The 24,177-nt window shown below is 40.9% G+C and overlaps 1 protein-coding gene across 5 annotated transcripts in view; it reads right to left on the bottom strand.

Annotated features, from left to right (window-relative positions):
- Nucleotides 1-24,177, bottom strand: part of VPS35L (VPS35 endosomal protein sorting factor like) — a 138,056-nt gene that overhangs the window by 55,831 nt on the left and 58,048 nt on the right. For all 5 annotated transcript variants that reach the window (XR_003032540.2, XM_005224756.5, XM_059881382.1 and 2 more), the window contains 6 exons: nt 13,765-13,811; nt 12,843-12,954; nt 12,199-12,315; nt 8,944-8,997; nt 5,910-5,990; nt 209-271 (listed from right to left, as the gene is read on the bottom strand). Coding sequence is in view for 4 of the 5 variants with exons in the window: in XM_005224756.5 (XP_005224813.1) it covers nt 209-271; nt 5,910-5,990; nt 8,944-8,997; nt 12,199-12,315; nt 12,843-12,954; nt 13,765-13,811 (474 nt within the window). In the remaining variant the exon portion in view is untranslated. The remainder of the gene's footprint in view (nt 1-208; nt 272-5,909; nt 5,991-8,943; nt 8,998-12,198; nt 12,316-12,842; nt 12,955-13,764; nt 13,812-24,177) is intronic.

Genomic DNA, 24,177 nt, shown 5'->3' with positions numbered 1-24,177 from the left:
TCACAATAATAGAAATATTATTGCTTAAGCTGCTTAAGTCATTATGATATAAATATTTGAACTGTTTAGACCAACTTTTTTTTTTTAATAAAAAAAGGAACTGTTAAGTTTTTTTTGGTCGAGGATACCATGAAAAATTTACTGAGACATTAAAGGAACCTCTGACTCAGATATAAAATTTTTAAAATAGTTAAAGATAGTTACTTACCACTGAGAAAAGAACTGAGAAATCGTGAAAGTGTGCAATTACTTTCTTAATTATTGACTGAAGCTGCAAAACAAAATGAAACACACATCTTTAACAAAACTTGGATATTTTTAAAAAGGCAACCCTGTCTCATCACATGCAATCACAATTACAATTAGGGAAATCTGGAGTGCACAAGAACAGGGAATTACTCGGTTAGGTTAAGTCTTGTCTCAATCTGAGTTTACCCATTTTATTCTAGACTTAGAGGAAGAACTTCTCAGCCTCAACCTCCTCTTCTCCAAAGCAGTATCGTGCTCACTGGGAGGATTAAATGGGATGGCTCGGCTACAGTGCTTAGAGCAGTGCCTGCCCTTCTAAGTTCTCTGATCAAGTCAGCTATGAATATTCAAGAGGTGGGCAAACTTTTTCTATCAAGGGCCATACAAGTCATCACAACTACTCAATTCTGCTACTGTAGCTGGAAAGCAGCCACTGACAATATGTAAACAGATGGCTGTGTGTGAGTTCCGATAAAACTATTTGGGCTACATGGGCCATGATTTATAGATCCCTATTCTAGCCAATAAAGAAGGCTGAGTGCCAAAGAATTGATGCTTTTGAACTATGGTGTTAGAGAAGACTCTTGAGAGCCCCTTGGATACAAGGAGATCAAACCAGTCAATCCTAAAGGAAATCAACCCTGAATATTCATTGGAAGGGCTAGTGCTAAAGCTGAAGCTCCAGCACTTTGGCCACCTGATGCAAAGAACTGACTCCTTAGAAAAGACCCTGATGCTAGGAAAGACTGAAGGCAGGAGGAGAAGGGGACGACAGAGGATGAGATGGTTGGACAGCATCACGGATGCAATGGACATGAGTTTGACCAAACTTGGGGAGATAGTAAAGGACAGGGAAGCCTGGGGTGTTGCAATTTATAGGGTCGCAGAAAGTTGGATACGATTTAGCAACTGAACAACAACAATTCTAGCCCATGGTAGTCCTGGGTTTTTTGACTACTTCAGTGGAGAGACACTGGTCTGAGTCTGACAGTGGGGTCAAAGGCCCTGGCACTAACCACAGATGATGGCACACTCTGTGAGGCCTGTCCTGGATACCCAGATACTGATGTCCACCACCCCTCACCCTGACACGCATAGAGTCTAGTGACACAGCCTTGACATGGGAGAACCAAGGAGGGAAAATTTACTGACAACTATTCTGCTTATACTAAAAACACTGGTGTTTAAATCATCTGCAAAGTAAATGGCTCATGGTCAAAAATACAGAATACTAATAGTACACACCCTGTTTCATAATTAAACACTTGACTAGATCATCAAGCAAAAGGACTTCAAAACGTCATGACAATGTTCTGACACAGAGCATTCAAAGATAGTGCAATATGGTCTGGTTGAAATAGCTCCTGAAACCTTCTCCACAGCAACAAACCCTTTAGAACAAGAAATCTTTTTTTACTACTTAAGTACACTTACAAATGAGCTTCCCTAGTGGCTCAGATAGTAAAGCACTTGCCTGCAATGCAGGAAAACTGGGTTCAATTCCTGGGTCTGGAAGATGCCCTGGAGAAGGGAATGGCTACCCACTTCAGTATTCTTGCCTGTAGAGTTACATGGACAGAGGAGCCTGGCAGGCTATAGCCCTTGGCGGGGGTCAAAGAGTCAGAGACAACTAAGTGACTAACACTAACACACTTACAAATAATGTTTAAGAGATTTTTTTTTCCTTCAGTATTTCATTATGAAATGCTGAAACACAAAGAAAATTCAATGAAAATATAGAAAACACCCACTTAGCACTGAGATTCTACAAGGGCTAACGTTTTGCTCTATTTGCTTTATCTCCTCACCTATCTAATTGATCCAGTGGTAGAATTTTTAAAATATGTGTAGATTGTGTATTTATAACTTTTTACCATGAAATCATTTCAAACTTACAGAAATGTTGAAAGAACAGTATAAAAAAACTCACAAATTCTCTAAAGAAATACTACGTCATAAAAAAAAAAAAAACTCCAAACAGGAAACTAACATGTAATATAGTTTTATTAACTAAAATACAGATTTTGTTCAAATTTTACAAAATTTTATGCTAGTGTCCATTATTTGTTTTCATGATACCTTAATCATGATTCCACATTGTATTTAGCTGCATTGAGCAACTTCAGCTGCATACAACAAATTCTGATAAATTCTCTTTTCACTTTTATTGTTACAAATATTTTCTAACTTTCCTTGTTATAGTTTCTTAGATACATCCACTAATTAAAAGTGGACATTTAATTTCTAAATTTTGGGGTTTTTTTTTTAAGTATCCTTTGATATTAATTTCTCATTTTGATGTTTATTTCTCATTTAAGTGCTTTCTTCTCTGCAATCACCTTCTGCATTTTTTCAGTCTTTTTTTTTCTGAGGCTTTCAGTGGCTAAGCCAAAGATCTCTCTTGGTAAATGTTACATTATACTTGAAAATATGTGGGTTATTTTCAAATATTTTTTGATACTGATTTCTAACATAATTCCACAGTGATAAGAGAACAGACTCTGTACGATTTCAATACCTTTAGACTCTGAAATTTTTGCCCCTTGTTTTACATTCCTGGATATGTTCCAGTGTCTCCTGATTTACAGTCTATGGGAACTTGAATTTGTATCCTGCTGTTGTGTGAAAATTATATACATCTTAATTATGTTGAATTGGTTCATAGTGTTTTTCAGGTCTATTATATCCTTCTATTTTTCTGTGTATTCATTCTACTAATTTTTGAGAGTTTGATATTAAAACTCCAACTAAAAATCTTAACTTATCTACTTAAAAAAACAACTGTAATATACAGTGGAACTATATATAACTTTGTTCTACATTTTCCAAGTTTCCAATAAATGTGTTTTTATACTTTCATAATTTTTAAAAACGCTTTAAAAAAACTCCCATGCTCTCTTTATCCAAAGTCATTGATTTTTAGTATTTTGCTTGGACTGCAAGGAGTTCCAACCAGTCCATTCTAAAGGAGATCAGTCCTGGGTGTTCTTTGGAAGGAATGATGCTAAAGCTGAGACTCCAGTGCTTTGGCCACCTCATGTGAAGAGTTGACTCATTGGAAAAGACTCTGATGCTGGGAGGGATTGGGGGCAGGAGGAGAAGGGGACGACAGAGGATGAGATGGCTGGATGCCATCACCGACTCAATGGACGTGAGTTTGAGTGAACTCCGGGAGATGGTGATGGACAGGGAGGCCTGGCATGCTGCGATTCATGGGGTCGCTAAGAGTCGGACATGACTGAGCGACTGAACTGAACTGAACTGAACTTTGTTCTATTATCCTATCTATGTAGTAAGACGTATTACATTTTTCCTGAACCATGTTAAAGTAGCTTGCATGTGTCATGTCCCTCACCCCTGAATACTTCATTTGTATTTCCCAAGAATAAACATATTCTCTAATACTTCCATTTTGCCATTATCAAATTCAGAAAAGTTAATGCTGATATAACTTTTACACTTTAATCATTCATCTGCATTCCAGTCTTGTCAGTTGTGTCAGTACGTTCTTCACAGCGTTATTTTTTCCACTCTGCAGCACAGGATTCCGTTCAGGATCATGCAATGCATTCTGTTTTCATGTCTCTATAGTTGATTTGAAACAGTTCCTTAACCTTTGTAGCGCTGATGCCAATGATTTGGTAATGCTTTGGCTATTACTTTTTAGCATGCAACTCAATTTGGACGTGACTAGTGTTACCTCCTGATTAGAGTCAGCCATGCATTCTTGACTGGAATGCTACATGGATGATGCTGTGTCTTTCTCAGGGTACTGTATCTGGAAGCACGTGATATCCCACTTGCTGATATGGATTTTGACTGTCAATGGCTGTCCAAATTCTCCACCATAGAGTCAATATTTTCCCCCTTACAACTAACACTCATTCTACAGGAAGAGATACGAAAATATCCTGCTCCTCATCAAACATCCCCTCCAGATTTAGCATTCATTGATGATTCTTGCCTGAGGATGAAGAATGACTCTTGTCTTTACTGAGATGGCTGCAAACAGTGATTTTTCAACTCTACCATTTCTTTCACATTTCGCTGATGGCACCTTTATCCGCCTTACCCCTAATCTATCTATTTATTTACCTATTCATCATAGAGGCCAACTCCTGCATTCCTATTTTACTCAACGGATTATAATTCGTTACTGTATTTATTTCTTTTGATGTTCAATCGGGGCCCATGACAGCCCCTTTAAAGTTGCTCCTGTGCTCATTTCACCTGCCCGCAGCAGTTCTTCCTTACTTCCTGGCACAAGAAAATGTTTCAGGCTCACCTTGCACCTTCCCTATCCTAGACCTGGAGTAAGCTAATTCTTCACAGACTCTTGCAGTTTTATTCTCCTGATGTGGCCCCCACTGAATACAAAGGGCTCACAACCAATATGGGTAGCTGTCTGGAACATAGGCTCACCCCTGGGCATCTTTTATAAGTTGCTTTTGCATATAACAGAATCACAGTATAGTATAATTCCCTTGTCTCTTAGGAATGAACGGCATTAAAATTATTATGTTCAAGTTTTGGTGAATTGGGTCACTGGCAGTTAAGGTCTTATCGGAATTCCCCAACTAAAATTTTAATGCACATCAGTCTTCATATGAGCCCGAGACCCTGACCACCCACAAAATCATGACCTATCTTCTCTACACATTTTATTTACCCTACTGTACTGACCAAAGCCTGCTGTGCACACCTGTGTCGTTTTTCATTCCATCAACAAATAGTTAGTGGCTGCTCAGTAAATTGTAATAGTGAGCCATTTTAATTAGCAAGTGGTGAACAATTCTTAAATGAGTAAAATGTAAGAATTCTAAAATTGTACAAGAATATGGAACTAATTTTCTTATATTAAGTGACTCAGGACACCAACCAATCATAGGCGATAAGTACAGAACATCATGTTTTCAAATAAAAAATAAAATCTTAATTAGGTTTGAAGTTACTTTACAGTTGAGCTGGATTCGTACTAGAGGGGAAACAAAAAATCTGCTATTAAGGACACTGAATCCACTGACAGAATTGGAATATGGACTGTGGACAGGCAAAAGTAAGATATTAATGTTAAATTCCCTGAAGTTGATAAACTAAACTCTGGTTATAAAGGAGGATGTCCTTGTTCTTAGGAAATACTAATTGAACTCTTTAGAGGCAAAAATGGCATGACGTATGCAATTTACCCTCAACTGGTTTTAAAAAATTTTACATACACCATGTAGGAATATGTGTGCATATGTATACAGACAATGATAATGATACAGTAAACATGGAAAATATTCACAGTTAGTGAATCTGGGTAAAAGATAATGGGAGTTTTCTGAGCTATTCTTTTAACTTCCCAATAAAATTTGAATTTATTTCCAAATAAAAGGTTAGCTTAACTGAAGAACATAGCCATCTTACTTACTCATGCCAAGCAGCTGTACATCCCACATCACACCTCACTCAATTCTCACAACCACTCCGATAGGACTGCTATTTTTCCCATTTTTACAGGTAAGAAAACTCAGGCACAGCAAGACAAAGTAACTGATTAAAGGGCACATGGCTGGGACGTGGCAGACTTGACAGCCTGACCCCCATGCAAAATACTTACTTAATGCAACAGAATAAAATTCCTAACAATGTAGAAATGAGAAATATAAAGCTGTCACCTGAGGATAGGAGTCTTCAAAGGCACGATCTGGAGTCATGTGCTTGATGACATCGGCCAAAACGGTATTCACCTCTCGTTTCTAAGAGGGGGAAAAAGCAGACCTGTATTAGACACTGAATGACAGTTGTTGACCATTTTTCTGGTAGAAAGAACTAACATTTTCAGAGCATAGCACACACCTTCCAGGGAACAGTTTCAACTACTCTGCTACAAGTAATGTCAGAGGGAAAATTCCACCCATATTACAGCCCTAAAGACATCTATGTCTGCACCAAGTCAGGACTGAAACACCAATCTCAGGGTTCTGGAGTATTACTGTCCCAGCTTTCCCTGAGTGCTGGTGAAATCCAACGTGCCACTCTCTGCCCGCCCACCCTGGGCCCCTCCCCGGTGCTGCAAAGAGCAGCGAGGCTCTGCGAGAAGAACACGGGCTGGGTGACCCACTGCCCACTGCACCGCACTTTTCTCAGCTGTGTTAGGGGCCGGCCAACTACAGCCTAAATCCACCCTGGTACCTGTTTTCATACAACCCAGGAGCAGAGAATGATTTTTATATTCACATTAAAAGAATAATATTTGGTGACAAGGAAAATTGTAAGGCAAAATTGTAAGGTATGAGCTTCAACTTTCAGTGCGCATAAATAAAACTTACTAGAACACACTCACTCATGTTTGGTCTACGGTTGCTTCATGTACAGTGAGTGGCAATGACGGACGCGTGTACCATAACAGAGATCACATGGTCCACAGAGTCTCAAATACAGGAATAGTGGCCTTCTACAGAAAAAGCAAGCTGATGTCTGGTCTGTATAACCGGAACAGTGAAGTTTACTGACAAGGTCGATACGAAGCCGTGCAGCGTAGAGGTAAGATGCCTGGCACATAGCACACCATCTAAACAGTCGCCAGTAAGTACTCGTTTAATGCTCATTAAACTCCCCAGCATGGACATCATTATCCCCATTTTACAGATGAGGAAGTTAAGGCTCAGAGAAGTTAAATGGCTTAGCCAGTGTCACAGCACTAAAATAAAATCTGACACTGGCAATGAAAGGAACCAAAGCTTCTTAGAGAAAGGGCTGATTCCAAATGTGGGATAAGAAAGTACAAGGGAGGCTGGAGCATCTTATATAGAAACCAAAGAAGGTATCAAGGACTACAGAGAATATGTGAGGACTCAGAAGCCAACCTAATAAAGCACTCACTGGATCAAGATGGGACCACTGAGCATCAGTAAGAATAATATAATTGCGAGGATTGATACAGAGCAAATATATTTCAACCCAAGAATCCCTAAAGATACCAACAGCAACTACCACTCACTGGTCACCTCTGGGGATGCTAGGAGATTGACTCACTCTAACAACTAGTAAGTAACAAGGACAAAAATGAGCATCTTGCCTTTCTGTACAAACTGTACCTCAGGGTAACCAAATATGTGGCGTGAAAAGTTTCTCTTCATATCAATACGTATCCCAGCTAACAAATATAGGAGAAATGATAATAATTCTGAAAACCACTATTTTGCAACCCATGATAAACCATGAGATGAATGCATTTTGGTGGCCGCTCGTGTTATGGAGAAACAACCAGATACCATGAGCCTTCCAGGAGAAGCACCACATCAGCAGCCATGGTATCCGAAAGTCAAATATAAGGCTGATGAAGTCTCCTGTTTCCAGAACTAACAGCCGATTTACAGGAAGGCTGGAGGCAGAAGAACATGCTAACACCACCACAGGGATGCCTTTGGCCAGTCCAGACTGGGAAACTCTGCAGGACAAAGGACCCGATTTCTTCAATAAATAAATAACAGAGTCAAAAAGGAGGGGAACAGGGAGGGAAGGAAAGAAAGAGGGGAAAAGAGGGAAACTTAAAGGTTAAAAGGCCTCAAAGTGTTTTACAATGTATGTGCTTGGCCCATTTTAATCCTGACTGAACAAAGTATGAAAAACTTATGAGAAAACTAAGGGAAATCGGAATATCAGGTTTCAATGGTATTAAAAGATTATTAATTTTCTCGGTTAGGATAACATATTGAGATTTTGTTTCAGAAAAGGAAATTCTATATCAGAGCCATACACTGAGATACTGACTGGTGAAACACGATGATTAAGCTGTTCTTCAAAATAATCCAGGGGTGGGGAGAAGGGGTAAGGCACAAATGAAACAACATTTGTCATAAGTTGGTCACTTCTGGGTAATGAATACAAGGGAGATCATGTGCTAGAAGTTTCCATGAAACAAAAACTGGATGAAAGAAAGAAAATTAACAGACTAACATTTACAATAATGCTCAAAATGAGGCAAAACCATTTCTGGAGATAAGAGGCCAGATGGTGTTTATGTTCAACTTCTAAAGCCATGACTGAGAGGAAAGTATGGGGGGGCTTCAGGCTGGGGTGGGGATGGGGAGTTATTTCTTCATCTAGACCATGATTCCCTGGGTATATCAGTAAAGATTCACTGAAAAGCAAACTTACTGTTTCTGTAAGCTTTCTTCATATAGGTTAAACTTCAATATTTTTTAAAGTTGATTAAAATAAACACCTGGCAACAGGATTTGAAACCACTTCCACCTGCTTCTAAAGTCTCTGCTCATTGACAAGACCAGTATTTTCCAAGCTGAGCTTCCAGTCTGGGCCTAGGGAAAGCAGCATCTTTGCTTGCTTAGAAAAAAATTAAATTACAAGCAAATCAAATATGTTTGGGAAACACTGCTGATTAGACTTCCATGGAAAGTCACAATGAACTTTAAGCATCTAAGGTGTATGGTGGTGAAAAAAAAAAAATCTGCTTAACTTTGTAAAATGTAGTATTTCCCAAACTTACATTTAAGTGTGAACCCTTTTGTTATAGTTCACATATTAATACTTCATTACATTATACTGAAAAAGGTGCAATTTTCATAAATTAAGGATAATTAGCATCACAAAATGCATAAAGGTCTATGCTAGACTTAGTCACAATTATGAACATGAAAAAAATATTCAGCACACAATACCACAAAAACAATACCACAGTACACATACCGTGAAATGCCTGCAGGTGTACTCCACCCACACTTCAGCACAATTAATGTAGTCCTACAAAGAAAAAGCAAAGACGGCTTTACAATTCACCATATGGCAAAAACTCATAATGTACCAATTCCTTCAAGGGCTCTGAAACTACTGATAGGGATTTCAACAGTCACATACAGAAAACCCTGGCCCATTGATAGATTCTACCCCTGAGAGGTGAGATGAGAAAACATGAGTTGCCTGAAACTAATTAGACTTTCATTCCAGAATGACTACTTGGGCCCAAACAGAAATCTGGGAAGCTCTGCCCCACCTGGAGAATGGGAAGAACCGCAGGGGAGCAGAGATAACGGTGGGGAGTACTCATCACATCTCAAGGACCACAGATCTGGTTGAAAATTCAAACATTATTTAAGATGTGACATTTGAATGTCCTGAGGAAAAAAAGGCCTCCTGCCTTTAAAAACAAACCATTTGTCCTAGAGAGGGGAGATGTATATATGTTGTAAAAGGGTTAAGAAAGCACAAAGGTTTTAGGTAAGAAAGGATGTGTTAGATTCAAGTAGGAAAGATAATGAGATGGCCATGGAAACAGTGATGATCAACTTAGTAAGGCTGTGTGCTCCAGAAAACAGGCAAATGGGAAAAAATGTCCAGGGAAAAACAGAATCTCGGACTTCCCTGGCAGTCAAGTGGTTAAGACTCCATGCTCCCCATGCAGGAGCCATGTGTTCGAACCCTGGTCACGGAACTAAGATCCCACATGCCACAAGGTGCAGCCAACAAAAAAGAAAGGAAAAATAAGAGTCTGCAAGGATGCCTCTTCTGTTCTGACACTCCACGGAAAAGAAAGAAGAAAGTGGAGGGGAGAAAACAGTTATCTCATTCACACAAGTAAAGACAAGAACATTCTAAGGTCTAACAGAAGTGCTAAGAAGGACTTAATGAGGAGAGTATGAAGTTAAAATCTGGAGAAAATTGTTATTATGAGCTTTTGATGCAAGGTTGCTTTTAAGTCCTGCAGTACAGGCACCAGAGGCCCAGAGGCTTTTGACTTAAATATCCTAAATAAGCTGTTTTCATTATCAATCAGTTTAAGTTAAACAGGGAATTTCAATAGCTGGAGTTTAGCAAGGATTTTGCTGAACATAGGTATAGGAAATGGCAACCCACTCCAGTATTCTTGCCTGGAAAATTCCATGGACAGAGGAGCCTGGCAGGCTATACTCCATGGAGCAGTCAGTCAGACATGGCTGAGCACAACATAGGTACACAATTGTGTAAATAAGCTTCTAATTTTTCTAAATTATACCACTGTTCTTAATACACTATCATAAATGTGGTGATTAACAAAGGCTTATTTTAAAATTTATTTATTTGACCGGGTCTTAGTTGCAGCATGTGGATCTTTTAATTGTGCAATGTGGGATTTAGTTCCCTGACCAAGGATCAAACCCCGGGCCCCCCACATTGGGAGAACATAGTCTTAGCCACTGGACCACCAGGGAAATACCCAGTAAGGGGTTTATAACGGGGTTCATTTTAACACTTCCTTCTCAATAAATGATCCAATCAAATGCTACCTCCAATATTCACTTACTTGTTGTGTTATGGTCTGAATGTTTGTATCCCCCTTGAACACATATGTTGAAATCTTAGCCCCTGATGTGATGATATTAGAATGTAGGGTTTTGGGGCAGTGGTTAGGTCACGAGGGTGAAGACCCTGTGAATGGAATTAGTGCCCTTGTAAAAGGGACCCCAGAGGTCTTCCTCCCTCTTTCTGCCATGTGACGAGGAGAAGCTGGCAGTCTGCAACCGGGAAGAGGGTCCTCATCAGAACCCAACCATGCTATGTTGCTGCTGTTGAGCTGCTGCGTCATGTCTGACTCTTTACAACCCCACGGGCTGTAGCCCGCCAGGCTGCTGTGTCCACAGAATTTCTCAGGCAAGAATCTTGGAGTGGGCTGCCATTTCCTTCTCCAACCAACCATGCTGGCCCCCTGACTCTGTACTTCTAGCCTTCAGAACTGTGAGAAATAAATTTCTATTGTATAGAAGCCACAACCAAATGAACAGGTACATAGGACAGAAGAAGTGCAGAGTGTGGTGAACTTTGGACACAAAGACAGCCAATACCATTCCCTAGTGGCACCCACATAAATTGCTGGCATGGTCCCTAAAAGGAAGTGAGGCATAAAAACCAAACCTACAAAATGATGACCAGCACTACATGCATTGCTGCTGCTGCTGCTAAGTCGCTGCAGTCGTGTCCAACTCTGTGTGACCCCATAGACGGCAGCCCACCAGGCTCCTCCATCCATGGGATTTTCCAGGCAAGAGTACTGGAGTGGGTTGCCATTTCCTTCTCCAATGCATGAAAGTGAAAAGTCAAAGTGAAGTCGCTCAGTCATGTCCGACTCTTAGCGACCTCATGGACTACAGCCTACCAAGCTCCTCCGTCCATGGGATCTTCCAGGCAAGAGTACTGGAGTGGGGTGCCATTGCCTTCTCTGACTACATGCATTATAGCAACTAAAATCAGTTGGTTCCTCCTCCTAAGACTTTCCATGTCAGAAGTATGGGGAGAAAGAGGCTTCAGCTGTCCATTCAAGGGATGGAAATTGGAATTCCCTTTTGCTAATTACTGGCTTGACTGCTGATCTGCAATATAGGGTTATCTCAATAAATTGTTTTTTCAAATCCAAATATAATTTGACCTTTAAACAATACAGGGTTTAGGGACACTGATCCTCTATGCAGTCAAAAATTATGTATAACTTATAGTCAGCCTTCTGTATCCATGATTCCTCTGTATTTGCAATTTCGCTTCTATGCATTTAACCAACCAACAGTTGTATAATATCATGGTATTTACCACTGAAAAAAAATAATCCACGTATAAGTGGATCTGTGCAGTCCAAATCCATCTTGTTCAAGGGTCAACGGTGCTATCGATTGCTGCACTTAGAATGCTCTTTGCAGAGCTACAGGTCTTTTCAAGTTTCAAGTATTCATAATTTTACATTTCTCATTCATCTTAAGGCTACAAGAATAAGACATAATAGGGACACAAAAATCAAGAAATACATCTTTAAAGTTGTAAGTTCTCCATTACAGGTTGACAAACAATACAATTAAACGGAGTAGATTTCATTTTTTAAAAAATAAGGATGATTAGTTGACAGAGAAACTTTTTAAAGAAAGAGCATACTACATAACTTGGGCACAAAGCAGTCAAAACAAGGTCTAAATTGTCACCCACCTGTGGATTTTTCAATTTAGTGATAACTTTCCAAGCTTCATTGAGAATCTGAAGTCGATCACTCTCAGGAGGATCAGCCAAGGCCAAGTTTAACCCCAGGGAGCGAAAAAGGAGATGCTAAGAAATATAGCAAACATTATGATCTCAGAAATTAAAAATCAGAGTAACTTAAGAAAATAAAGGAAAAGGCTGTCACAGTCGGCCTATCTCAAGGTTAATCTTCCAACGACCATTTTCTGAAGTTCTATCACAAACTTATGCAAGTTAGACTGAGAAGGTCAGAACAAAGAGCTGGCTCTGTATACGGGTCCAACCTGTGGGCGATACTATTCTCCTGGACAAAGTTTTGCATAATTAATGGATGAAGATACAGTTTTAAAGGCGTAAGACCAAAGTTTTTCCCAAATACTTCATAGTGAGCTAACTGGGTAGATTTAGGACTCACAGAACCCTGACTCTCAGCAATTACATGTGTCTCTCAACCCGTCGCTCACTCGTCTTCCTCTGCACTCTTCAGAAACACAGACTTCACCTGGTTTCCTCTTGGCCCGAGCTGCCCCCGACACCAGATTCCCTCTCCCTGGAGAGCTGTCAGGCAAACGCTGCCTATCTATTCTCCACCAAGGATTAAGTCAAGAGCCTACCTTGGGGAAACCAGACTCATCGCACTCCTTAATCATGCCAATGAAATCCATGGACCTTGTAGCAATGAACTCAGCCCGGAAAGCCGACATCACGGAGTTCAACAGCAAGGCACTGCAAGACACATATGCCCCACGTCAGCAGAGCTTTCCTTTAAGAAAGTCGCTTTCATTTTAGGATGTATGCTGTTAGAAAAGATGACTGACAGCCCTTTAATGGTAGCGTTGGGGGAAAAAAAAGATCGCAGTAAAAAAGCAACCTCTAGAGACTGACACAGGGTTTTGTGCATATTCAGAGCTTGATAAATATTCAATTGGCTGGAAGAATGGAAGATGGGTGGATGGATGTGTGAATGGGTGCACAGATCAATGGATGGATAGTAAATAAGAAAGTAATCAAATCCATTTAAACAGAAGAAATGGAGGGAGCCTTCAGTGCACTAATAAAACTAAACATTAAGTAACAATACTGATCCAAGCTGCAAATATACATCCACATCTCCTATGAAAAGCACTGTTCCAGGACCTAGGGACACAGTGGTAAAGAAAACCCACTCCAGGCTCCCCATCTACCACTGAAAGCAGAGTGGAGGAGAAACCTCTTATGCCTAGAAGATAAGAACTCAAGTTTATCCTGACTTTATCACTTATCACAGCCCCACAGGGAAAGCACTGCTATTATACCCAATTTACAGATGAAGAGATGAAGACACAGAAAGGTCAAAGCAAGTGACCCAAGGTCATAAAGCTAAGAAAGAGTGGAGCCAATATCAGAAGCCAGGCAACTGGACTCCAGCATTCTTGAGGTCAGGGGCTATCCTGCTGCTCTGTAGGCCTCTTGCCCATGCAAGCATGCCAAGCTCAAAAAAAAAAAGCAACTGACTCTATTTTCAAACACAGGCTTTATGAATTTCAAAATACTTACTTGTTTCCTAGCTTCTTACATCTCTCCATCATCTCTGTTAGCAGAGCCTAATTAAAAAAAAATAATAAAAACCATCAAGTTGGGGGATCTAAAGTAACACTTCTCATGAGCAGATTTGCAAAGTAATACTCTAAAATAAAGGTAGTCATTTACATACCCATTTCTATAATTCTCAGTGTTTGGTAGCATGGGGAGGATGGAGGAGAAAACAAGTTCACTCTTGTGGCATTTAGCATAATGGGTAAGAGCTAGGGCCCTGGGCTCATGCACCGCTGGGTTCAAATCCAGTCTCACCAACTACTTTTTCTTCATCTGTAGGCAGATGATACAGGTGGTACCATGCCACCTGCAGATTCCTACAGGACAATGAGAGTGGTACCGCCTGTGCTCTAGGGTACCAGTAAGAATGAAATTTGCTTTACTCCCCACCTCTCCTAAGATCCCCTGGAGAAGGGAACAGCTTACCCACTCCAGTATTCTGGCCTGGAGAATTCCATGGACTGTATAGTCCATGGGGTTGCACAGAGTCAGACACAACTGAGCGACTTTCATTTTTACTTTCCACCTCTTCTAGACCCCCAGTGTTCCTCCCCTTTCACGAGGTGCCTGTGGAACTCTAAGTAAAATGAATAACACTGGGCCAGTCACAGGGAGAAGCACTTGACAGTCATGCTGCCACTTCTCACAACCCCTATGAGGCAGGCTTCAATTCTCCCATTTCACAGATGAGAAACCAAGCTACTGAACAGCAACATGGCTGGCCCACGATGACATGGCTAGTTATGGTGGGCTGGACGTGACCTGGGAAGTCTGGCATCAAAGGCCATGCGCTTCACTACACTTCCTCTCAAGTGCATTTTGAAGCATTTTTTTCCCCAAAAGAAAATAAATGTTTTACTCATTGGAATACTATTAATGGCTTTAGAGCTATCTTAGGACAATTATGCATCTTTAAAAGAGCTCTTGTTGTTAAGAAAATCAATAGAAAGAAGTATCCCGTAGTGCAGTGGTTTGGGGAAAGTTTCAAACAGCACAGACAAGGTCAATCCCAAGACAAAAGAGCTGAGAACAGTAGCCTTGACACTGAGCACTCACCAGGCACCCAGCACTAGGCACGGGGCTTCCCTGGTAGCTCAATGGGTAAAGAATCCACCTGCAATGCAGGAGACCCTGGTTCAATTCCTGGGTCGGGAAGATCCCCTGGAGAAGGGATAGGCTACCCAATCCAATATTCTGGCCTGGAGAATCCCATGGACTGATAGTCCATGGGGTCGCAAAGAGTCAGACACAACTGAACGACTTTCACTTTCACTTGTATATACCTTTTCCCATTCACTCTTCACAATGGCCTTTGAGACCATGTCTGTTATCCCTACTTTACAGATGAGGAAGCCAAAACTCAGCTGGGTTGAGCCACTTCCTACTAAGTGGCAGAAATGAGATTTGTACCTAAGTCTGGCCTGGATATCAAAAAATAAAATGAGTCTTTTTTAGTGCAATTCCACTCTTTTCAGCTGTGTCCTGGGTGTCCCTGAATAATTAAGGTGACTGTTGATTGTGGGGATACTATCAATACCCTAGAACCCCTATTTTATTCAGATTTCTGTCTCTGTCCAACAAAAATCAGGTTGGGTCCTGTTCTGGAGTGAATTATGTTCCCCCCATTCATATGTTGAAGCCCTAACCCGCAATGTGACTGTGTTTGGAGATAGGGTTTTTAAAGGAGTTAATACCAGGTGAGGTCATAAGGGCGCAGCCCTAATCCAATAGGACTGCTGTCCTTATAAGAAGAGGAAGAGAGGCTAGGGACACACGTGCAGAGATGACAAGACCAGGCGAGGACACAGTGAGAAGACTGGTCTGCAAGCCAAGGAGAAAAGTCTCGCCACAAACCAACCCTGCTGGGACCTTGATCTTGGACTTTCCAGCCTCCAAAACTGTGAGAAGATAACTTTCTGTTGTTTAAAGCCACTCAGTCTATCAAGGAAGCCTGCTAATATCTGAATCACCACTAACTCCCAAGTTAGTGGTGTTAGAAGGTGGAGCCTTTGGAGGTGATTAGGTCTTAAGGGTGTAGCCCTCATAAATGGAATCAGTGCCCTTATAAAAGCAGCCCTAGAAAGCTCTCTTGTCCCTTCTGCCATGTGAGCACACAGCCAGAAGATAAAATCTATGAACCAGGAAGTAGGCCGTCACCAGATACTGTATCTGCCAGCATCCTGATCTTGGACTCCCAGCCTCCAGAACCATTAGAAATAAACTTCTGTTGTTTATAATACACCCACTATGTGGTATTTTGTTACAGCTGCCTGAATATACTAAGCAAACTAACACAGCCCCAAGTCAGTCACGGTGGTCTCATTTCCCCTTGCAAGTGGTGGGTTTAGACAGGGCACATGACCAATTTCTTGCTACTGAGATGGGGGCTTAGAGGAAAGTCTTCCTGTTCTTAAACAGGAACTGGAGGAACTGAAGACTCCTGATCTTCCTGCCTCTGGATTCTGCCATGTCTGGGCATGATGCCTGGAATGGCTACAGCCACCATGCTGCTATCTGGTGATGGCAGAGCAGAGAGAACAGAACCTGCCTGGCCCAGGGCCATTTGTTATTCAAGAGAACACATTGAGTTATCTCTGTAAGGCCAGTTAAGTTGCAGCCAGAGCATCCCAACTGATGATAAAATTGACAATGTCACAAAAGGCCTCCCTAACCCATTCATAGGGGATTCAATATTTGAAAAAGTCATTCAGGAAGAACAGTATCAAAGTGGTTCCTGGGAAAGCTGAAAAAGAGATACTCTTATAACGATCACATTGATACTCCTCAACACACACAAATAATTACTCATTCAACACCTGCCTGTGAAGCAACAGTGATGTTATTGCTGTTGTTCAGTCACTAAGTTGTGTCCGACTCTTCGCAACCCCATGGACTGCAGCACACCAGGATTCCCTGTCCTTCATCATGTCCCTGAGTTTGCTCAAACTCATGTTCATCGCATCAGTGATGCCATCCAACCATCTCATCCTCTGCTGCCCCCTTCTCCTCCTGCCCTCAATCTTTTCCAGCATCAGGGTAATTTCCAATAAGCCACTATTCTAGGCACTGGGAATAGGGCAGTGAGGAAATCAAGACAGAAATCCATGCCCTTGGGCGGCTTATTCTCTATCTCATACACACACATGTGTGTGCACATGCACACACACACACACACACACACACACACGAATGAGAAAACCTTGGTCCAGCACTTCTGAAAAGACAAAATAGGACAAATGCTAACATAGGGACAAAATGCTCTGGCCATTAAGACAAATGCCTTAAAAGCTCTCTTTTCACAGGAGATGAATACATTAAAAATGCATCCAAGAATATAACTCAAAAAACAAAAAAGGCTCCACTGTCATTACCCTAAGTGTCCACAGAGCCAAATGCCTATAGACCCCAGGAAGATCTATTAGCGGTTATTAATTTTTTTTTCCAGAGAAGTGACAGAATTGACTACTTTTGGCAAGAACAAGAGAAACAACAGTTCAAACCAGTCTGAGATCGAAACAAGCCTATTGTTGGCTGAGATAAAACACTAAAAAACTTGCAGCTCAGAATATATATTTACAGACACATCAGAACTTAAAGTTTCACTAGGCCCCTACACTTATTTGGTTATATATTTGCTTTTCATAAAAATTATAAAAATAAGAAGTGCCTTTGGACAGAAGTTCAAACAATACCATCATGTATCAAGTAAAATATGCATGCCCTCATTCCCAACTCCCTCTTCCTAGGGATCATCAGTGTCAACATTTGGTGTCTAATCTTTCAAGGCCTTTGTCTATGCTCTATGAATATACAGCTTTTGTTGTAGAAGACTTTTGTTTTACAAAAATGGACACTCGCTATATGGACTATCAATATGGAGAGACAACTTGCCTTTTTTGCTCTAGAATCTGGCACGGGGCTCCCTCCTCCCATGTTAGTACTCATAAATCCATCTCTCTAGTGCCTGAGGATTCCATACCATGTTTATAACATTATTTTTCAAACTGCTCCAAATTGATGAAGTTTTTGACAAGTTTTATTTGTCATCAACTACAGACTCATGAGAAACTGCAAAAATAGTACAGGTGCTGGTTACCCATCACTAAGCTTCCCCCAGTGGTGACATCGTACGTAACTATGGTGTACGGTCAAAGTTGACAAAGTGACATTGGTATAATATTAATATAAGTAACCAGACTGTTTCACCAGACTCTTCATGTACCTTTTTTTGTGGCGGAAAGGATACATCTTTGTGATATTTTATTAACATATTTTGCTTTGCATAGCCACCATTATATCTAAGGTTGTCTCCAGATTAGGGTTATTCACCCACTCCCAAAGTACAGGAAAAGAAAAAAGAAGTTGGGTCAATAACACATTTCTGTTTTCTAACAGGGACGGAACTTGTGGTTAGAACTCTGCGCTTCCAACTGCAGGGGCTATGGGTTTGATCCCTGATCTGGGAACTAGGATCCCACACGGCACAACTCAGCAAAAAGCAAATAATAATAAATAATTAAATTATCTTGAAAAAATAATATATTTTCTAAGCTAAGATTAACTCATATGAAGCCCAGACTGCTCTAGAGATGTGTAATTCTACTTTTAATAAGTAAATATGCTTACAATCAGTCTTTATAATTATTGCCCCATTAAAAAGTAAACTAAATAATACATATATCATATTTTCATTGTTTTTTTAGATGAAACAAACATGTAAACTGTAGCCAAAATCATAAACTAATCTTAAAAGATAAAACCTCTTTCCTCTAAACCAGAGTTAATGTGATTAATTCTCAAAGGAATAAAATATGTCAATGTGAATAAAAAGAACTTTTATACCACAGGCATTAAAAGGAGAATTTTTTATTCTTTTTTCTATTATTTACCTTTCTCTGGGGTTTCTTCCCTAATTCAAAAGAATGAAAATAACACACAAGTATGCTTTAGAGGGATTTATCAATCACCAACACTGGTCTTAGATGTGAATTGCTAGTTGAATTGTATTTTAGAATGTTTAAAGGGCAGTTTATATTAATAGCCAACAAAACAGTCTGAAATGGAGTACTTGGGTGCAATTTCAAAAATGACAGAATGATCTCTGTTCATTTTCAAGGCAAACCATTCAATATCACAGTAATCCAAGTCTATGCCCCAACCAGTAATGCTGAAGAAGCTGAAGTTGAAAGGGTTCTATGAAGACCTACAAGACCTTCTAGAACTAACACCCCAAAAAAGATGTTCTTTTCATCATAGGGGACTGGAATGCAAAAGTAGGAAGTCAAGAGATACCTGGAGTAACTGGCAAATTAGGCTTTGGAGTATAAAATGAAGCAGGGATAAGGCTAATAGAGTTTTGCGAAGAGTACGCACTGGTCATAGCAAACACCCTCTTCCAACAACACAAGAGAAGACTCTACACATGGACATCACCAGACTGTCAATACTGAAATAAGATTGATTATATTCTTTGCAGCCAAAGATGGAGAAGCTCCATACAGTCAGCAAAAACAAGACCGGGACCTGACTGCGGCTCAGATCATGAACTCCTTATTGCCAAACTCAGACTTATATTGAAGAAAGTGGAGAAAACCACTAGACCATTCAGGTATGACCTAAATCAAATCCCTTATGATTATACAGTGAAAGTGAAGTTGCTCAGTCATGTCCAACTCTTTGCGATCCCATGGACTGTAGTCTACCAAGTTTCTCTGTCCATGGGGTTTTCCAGGCAAGAGTACTAGAGTGGGTTGCCATTTCCTTCTCCAGGGGATCTTCCTGACCCAGGGATAGAACCCAGGTCTCATGCGTTGCAGGCAGATGCTTTATACAGTGGAAGTGACAAATAGATTCAAAGGATTAGATCTGATAGACAGAATGCCTGAAGAACTATGGATGGAGGTTCATGACATTGTACAGGAGGCAGTGATCAAGACCATCCTCAAGAAAAAGAAATGGAAAAAGGCAAAATGGTTGACTGAGCAGGCCTTACAAATAGCCGAGAAAAGAGAAGTGAAAAGCAATGGAGAAAAGGAAAGATAGACCCATCTGAATGCAGAATTCCAAAGAATAGCAAAGAGAGATAAGAGAGACTTCCTCAGTGATCATTGTAAAGAAATAAAGGGAAACAATAGAATGGGAAAGACTAGAGATCTCTACAAGAAATTTAGAGATACCAAGGGAACATTAAATGCAAAGATGAGCACTTAAAGGACAGAAATGGTATGGATCTAACAGAAGCAGAAGATATTAAGAAGAGGTGGCAAGAATATACAAAAGAACTGTACAAAAAAGATCTTCATGACCCAGATAACCATGATGGTGTGATCATTCACCTAGAGCCAGACATCTGGAGTGTGAAGTCAAGTGGGCCTTAGGAAGCATCACTACAAACAAAGCTAGTGGAGGTGATGGAATTCCAGTTGAGCTATTTCAAATCCTAGAAGATGATGCTGTGAACGTGCTGCACTCAATATGCCAGTAAATGTGGAAAACTCAGCAGTGGCCACAGGACTGGAAGAGGTCAGTTTTCATTCTAATCCCAAAGAAGGGCAATGCCAAAAATCTTCAAACTACCACACAACTGCACTCTTCTCACATGCTAGCAAAGTAACACTCAAAATTCTCCAAGCCAGGCTTCAACAGCACGTGAGCCGTGAACTTCCAGATGTTCAAGCTGAATTTAGAAAAGGCAGAGGAACCAGAGATCAAATTGCCAACATCCGTTGGACAACAGAAAAAGCAAGAGAGTTTCAGAAAAACATCTACTTCTGCTTTACTGACTATACCAAAGCCTTTGACTGTGTTCAGTTCAGTTCAGTTCAGTCACTCAGTCGTGTCCCACTCTTTGCGACCCCATGAATCACAGCACGCCAGGCCTCCCTGTCCATCACCAACTCCTGGAGTCTACTCAAACTCATGTCCATCGAGTCAGTGATGCCATCCAGCCATCTCATCCTCTGTCGTCCCCTTTTCCTCCTGCCCCCAATCCCTCCCAGCATCAGAGTCTTTTCCAATGAGTCAACTCTTCGCATGAGGTGGCCAAAGTACTGGAGTTTCAGCTTTAGCATCATTCCTTCCAAAGAACACCCAGGACTGATCTCCTTCAGAATGGACTGGTTGGATCTCCTTGCAGTCCAAGGGAATCTCAAGAGTCTTCTCCAACACCACAGTTCAAAAGCATCAATTCTTCGGCACTCAGCTTTCTTCACAGTCCAACTCTCGCATCCATACATGACTACTGGAAAAACCATAGCCTTGACTAGACGGACTTTTGTTGGCAAAGTAAGGTCTCTGCTTTTCAATATGCTGTCTAGGTTGGTCATAACTTTTCTTCCAAGGAGTAAGCGTCTTTTAATTTCATAGCTGCAGTCACCATCTGCAGTGATTTTGGAGCCCTGAAAAATAAAGTCTGACACTGCTTCCACTGTTTCCCTATCTATTTGCCATGAAGTGATGGGACCAGATGCCATGATCTTCATTTTCTGAATACTGAGCTTTAAGCCAACTTTTTCACTCTCCTCTTTCACTCTCATCAAGAGGCTTTTTAGTTCCTCTTCACTTTCTGCCATAAGGGTGGTGTCATCCGCATAGCTGAGGTTATTGATATTTCTCCCGGCAATCTTGATTCCAGCTTGTGCTTCTTCCAGCCCAGCATTTCTCATGATGTACTCTGCATAGAAGTTAAATAAACAGGGTGACAATATACAGCCTTGATGGACTCCTTTTCCTATTTGGAACCAGTCTGTTGTTCCATGTCCAGTTCTAACTGTTGCTTCCGGACCAGCATATAGGTTTCTCAAGAGGCAGGTTAGGTGGTCTGGTATTCCCATCTCTCTCAGAATTTTCCACAGTTTATTGTGATCCACACAGTCAAAGGCTTTGGCATAGTCCATAAAGCAGAAATAGATGTTTTTCTGAACTCTCTTGCTTTTTCAATGATCCTATGGATGTTGGCAATTTGATCTCTGGTTCCTCTGCCTTTTCTAAAACCAGCTTGAACATGAGGAAGTTCACGGTTCACGTATTGCTGAAGCCTGGCTTGGAGAATTTTGAACATTACTTTACTAGCGTGTGAGATGAGTGCAATTGTATAGATCACAACAAATTGTGGAATATTCTGAAAGAGATGGGAATACCAGACCACCTTACCTGCCTCCTGAGAAATCTATATGCAGGTCAAGAAAAAACAATTAGAACCAGACAGGGAATAACAGACTGGTTCCAAATCAGGAAAGGAGTATGTCAAGGCTGTATATTGTCACCCTGTTTGTTTAACTTATATGCAAAGTACATCATGCAAAATGCTGGCTGGATAAAGCACAAGCTTGAATCAAGATTGCTGAGAGAAATATCAATAACTTCAGATACGCAGATGACACCACCTTTATGGCAGAAAGTGAAGAGGGACTAAAGAGCCTCTTGATGACAGTGAAAGAGGAGAGTGAAAAAGTTGGCTTAAAGCTCAACATTCAGAAAACTAAGATCCTGTCATTTGGTCCCATCACTTCATGGCAAATAGATGGGGAAACAAAGGAAACAGTGACAGACTTTATTTTCTTGGGCTCCAAAATCACTGCAGATGGTGACTGCAGCCATGAAATTAAAGGACGCTTACTCCTTGGAAGGAAAGCTATGACCAACCTGGACAGCATATTAAAAAGCAGAGACATTACTTTGCCGACACAGGTCCATTTAGTCAAAGATATGGTTTTTCCAGTAGTCATGTATGGATGAGAGAGTTGGACTACAAAGAAAACTGAGACCTGAAGAACTGATGTTTGAACTGTGGTGCTGAAGAAGATTCTTGAGAGTCCCTTGGACTGCAAGGAGATCAAACCACTCAATCCTACAGAAATCAGTCCTGAATATTCATTGGAAGGACTGATGCTGACGTTGAAACTGCAATACTCTGGCCACCTGACACGAAAAACTGACTCATTGGAAAAGACCCTGATCCTGGGAAAGATCAAAGGCAGGATGAGAAGGGGACGACAGAGGATGAGATGGTTAAATGGTATTACTGACTCGATGGACATGAGTTTGAGCAAGCTCCAGGAGTTGGTGAAGGACAGGGAAGCCTGGCGTGCTGCAGTCCATGGGGTCACAAAGAATCAGACACGACTGAGCGACTGAACTGAACTGTACTTATATTAATAGTAAGACCACTGGAACAGCAGTCCATGGGTCAATTTGTTTAAGTCTCACTTTGGCAGTATAGCAGTTAACAGGAGAGACCTAGAATGAAAGTCTAAAGCAAAGTAGTCAAGCAAACAAATCTGCTGGTTTCAGAGTCACTCTGAAAATGGCTACACGGCTTCCTTCTAACTGTGTGACTGTAACAAGTTTCTAAGCCTCAGGTGCCTCATCTGTAAATGGCAATAACAGCAACACCTAGCTTGGGGAAGCTTTGAAAGTGAAGTAACACAGCCAAGTAAAGTAACTGGGCTTCCCCAATGGCTCAACAGTAAAGAATCCATCTGCAGTGCAAGAGATGCAGGGGACTCAGGTTCAATCCCTGGGTTAGGACGATCACCTAGAGGAGGAAATGGCAACCCACTCTAGTATTCTTGCCTGAAAAATCCCATTGACAGAGGCACTTGGAGGGCTACAGTCCATGGGGGCGCAAAGAGTCAGACACGACTGAACAACTGAGCCACGGACACAAGTGAAGTACCTAACACGGGCAGACCTCAGAGGTATTGCAGGTTCTGTTCCAGACCACTGCAAGGAAGTAAATATCCCAATAAAGCAAGTCACACAAGGTTTTTGGTTTCTCAGTATATATGAAAACTATGCTTTATACTATTCTGTACACTATTAAATGTGCAATGGCATTATGTCTAAAAATAAGTGTGTATATATATATATATATATATATATATACACACACACACCCCATAATTAAAAAACACTTTATTGCTAAAAAATGATAACCATCATCTGAACCTTCAGTGAGTCGTAATTTTTTTTTGCAACAGTAACATTAAAGATCACTGATCATTGATCACCATAACAAATAAAACGAAAAAGTCTGAAATGTTGTGAGAATTACCACAATGACACAGAGACATGAAGTGAGCAAATGCTGTCGGAAAAATGGCACCAACAGACTTGCTTAATGCAGAGGTGGAAAAAAGGAACTGTCTGCACAGAGCAACACAGCACAGTGCTGCAAACCCAGGGCTGCCTGTGGGGCGCAGCGCAGAGGGAGCCTCAGAAAGAGGCAGTTGTGTTACGGGCTCCAAGCTCAGCAGCATCTCTGACCCAACTCCATGCTCCGTTTCTTCACAGCCAACCAACACTGCCTTCTACTCTCTACCCAAAAGGTCACAAAACTCTAACAAAGTGCATTTGTTATAATGTTAAGTGAGG

The sequence above is a fragment of the Bos taurus genome, chromosome 25 (genome assembly GCF_002263795.3).
Source record: "Bos taurus isolate L1 Dominette 01449 registration number 42190680 breed Hereford chromosome 25, ARS-UCD2.0, whole genome shotgun sequence".
Classification (NCBI taxonomy): Eukaryota; Metazoa; Chordata; class Mammalia; order Artiodactyla; family Bovidae; genus Bos; species Bos taurus.
Note: the sequence above shows the minus strand (reverse complement) of the source record. Positions and strands in the feature narration are given on the sequence as shown.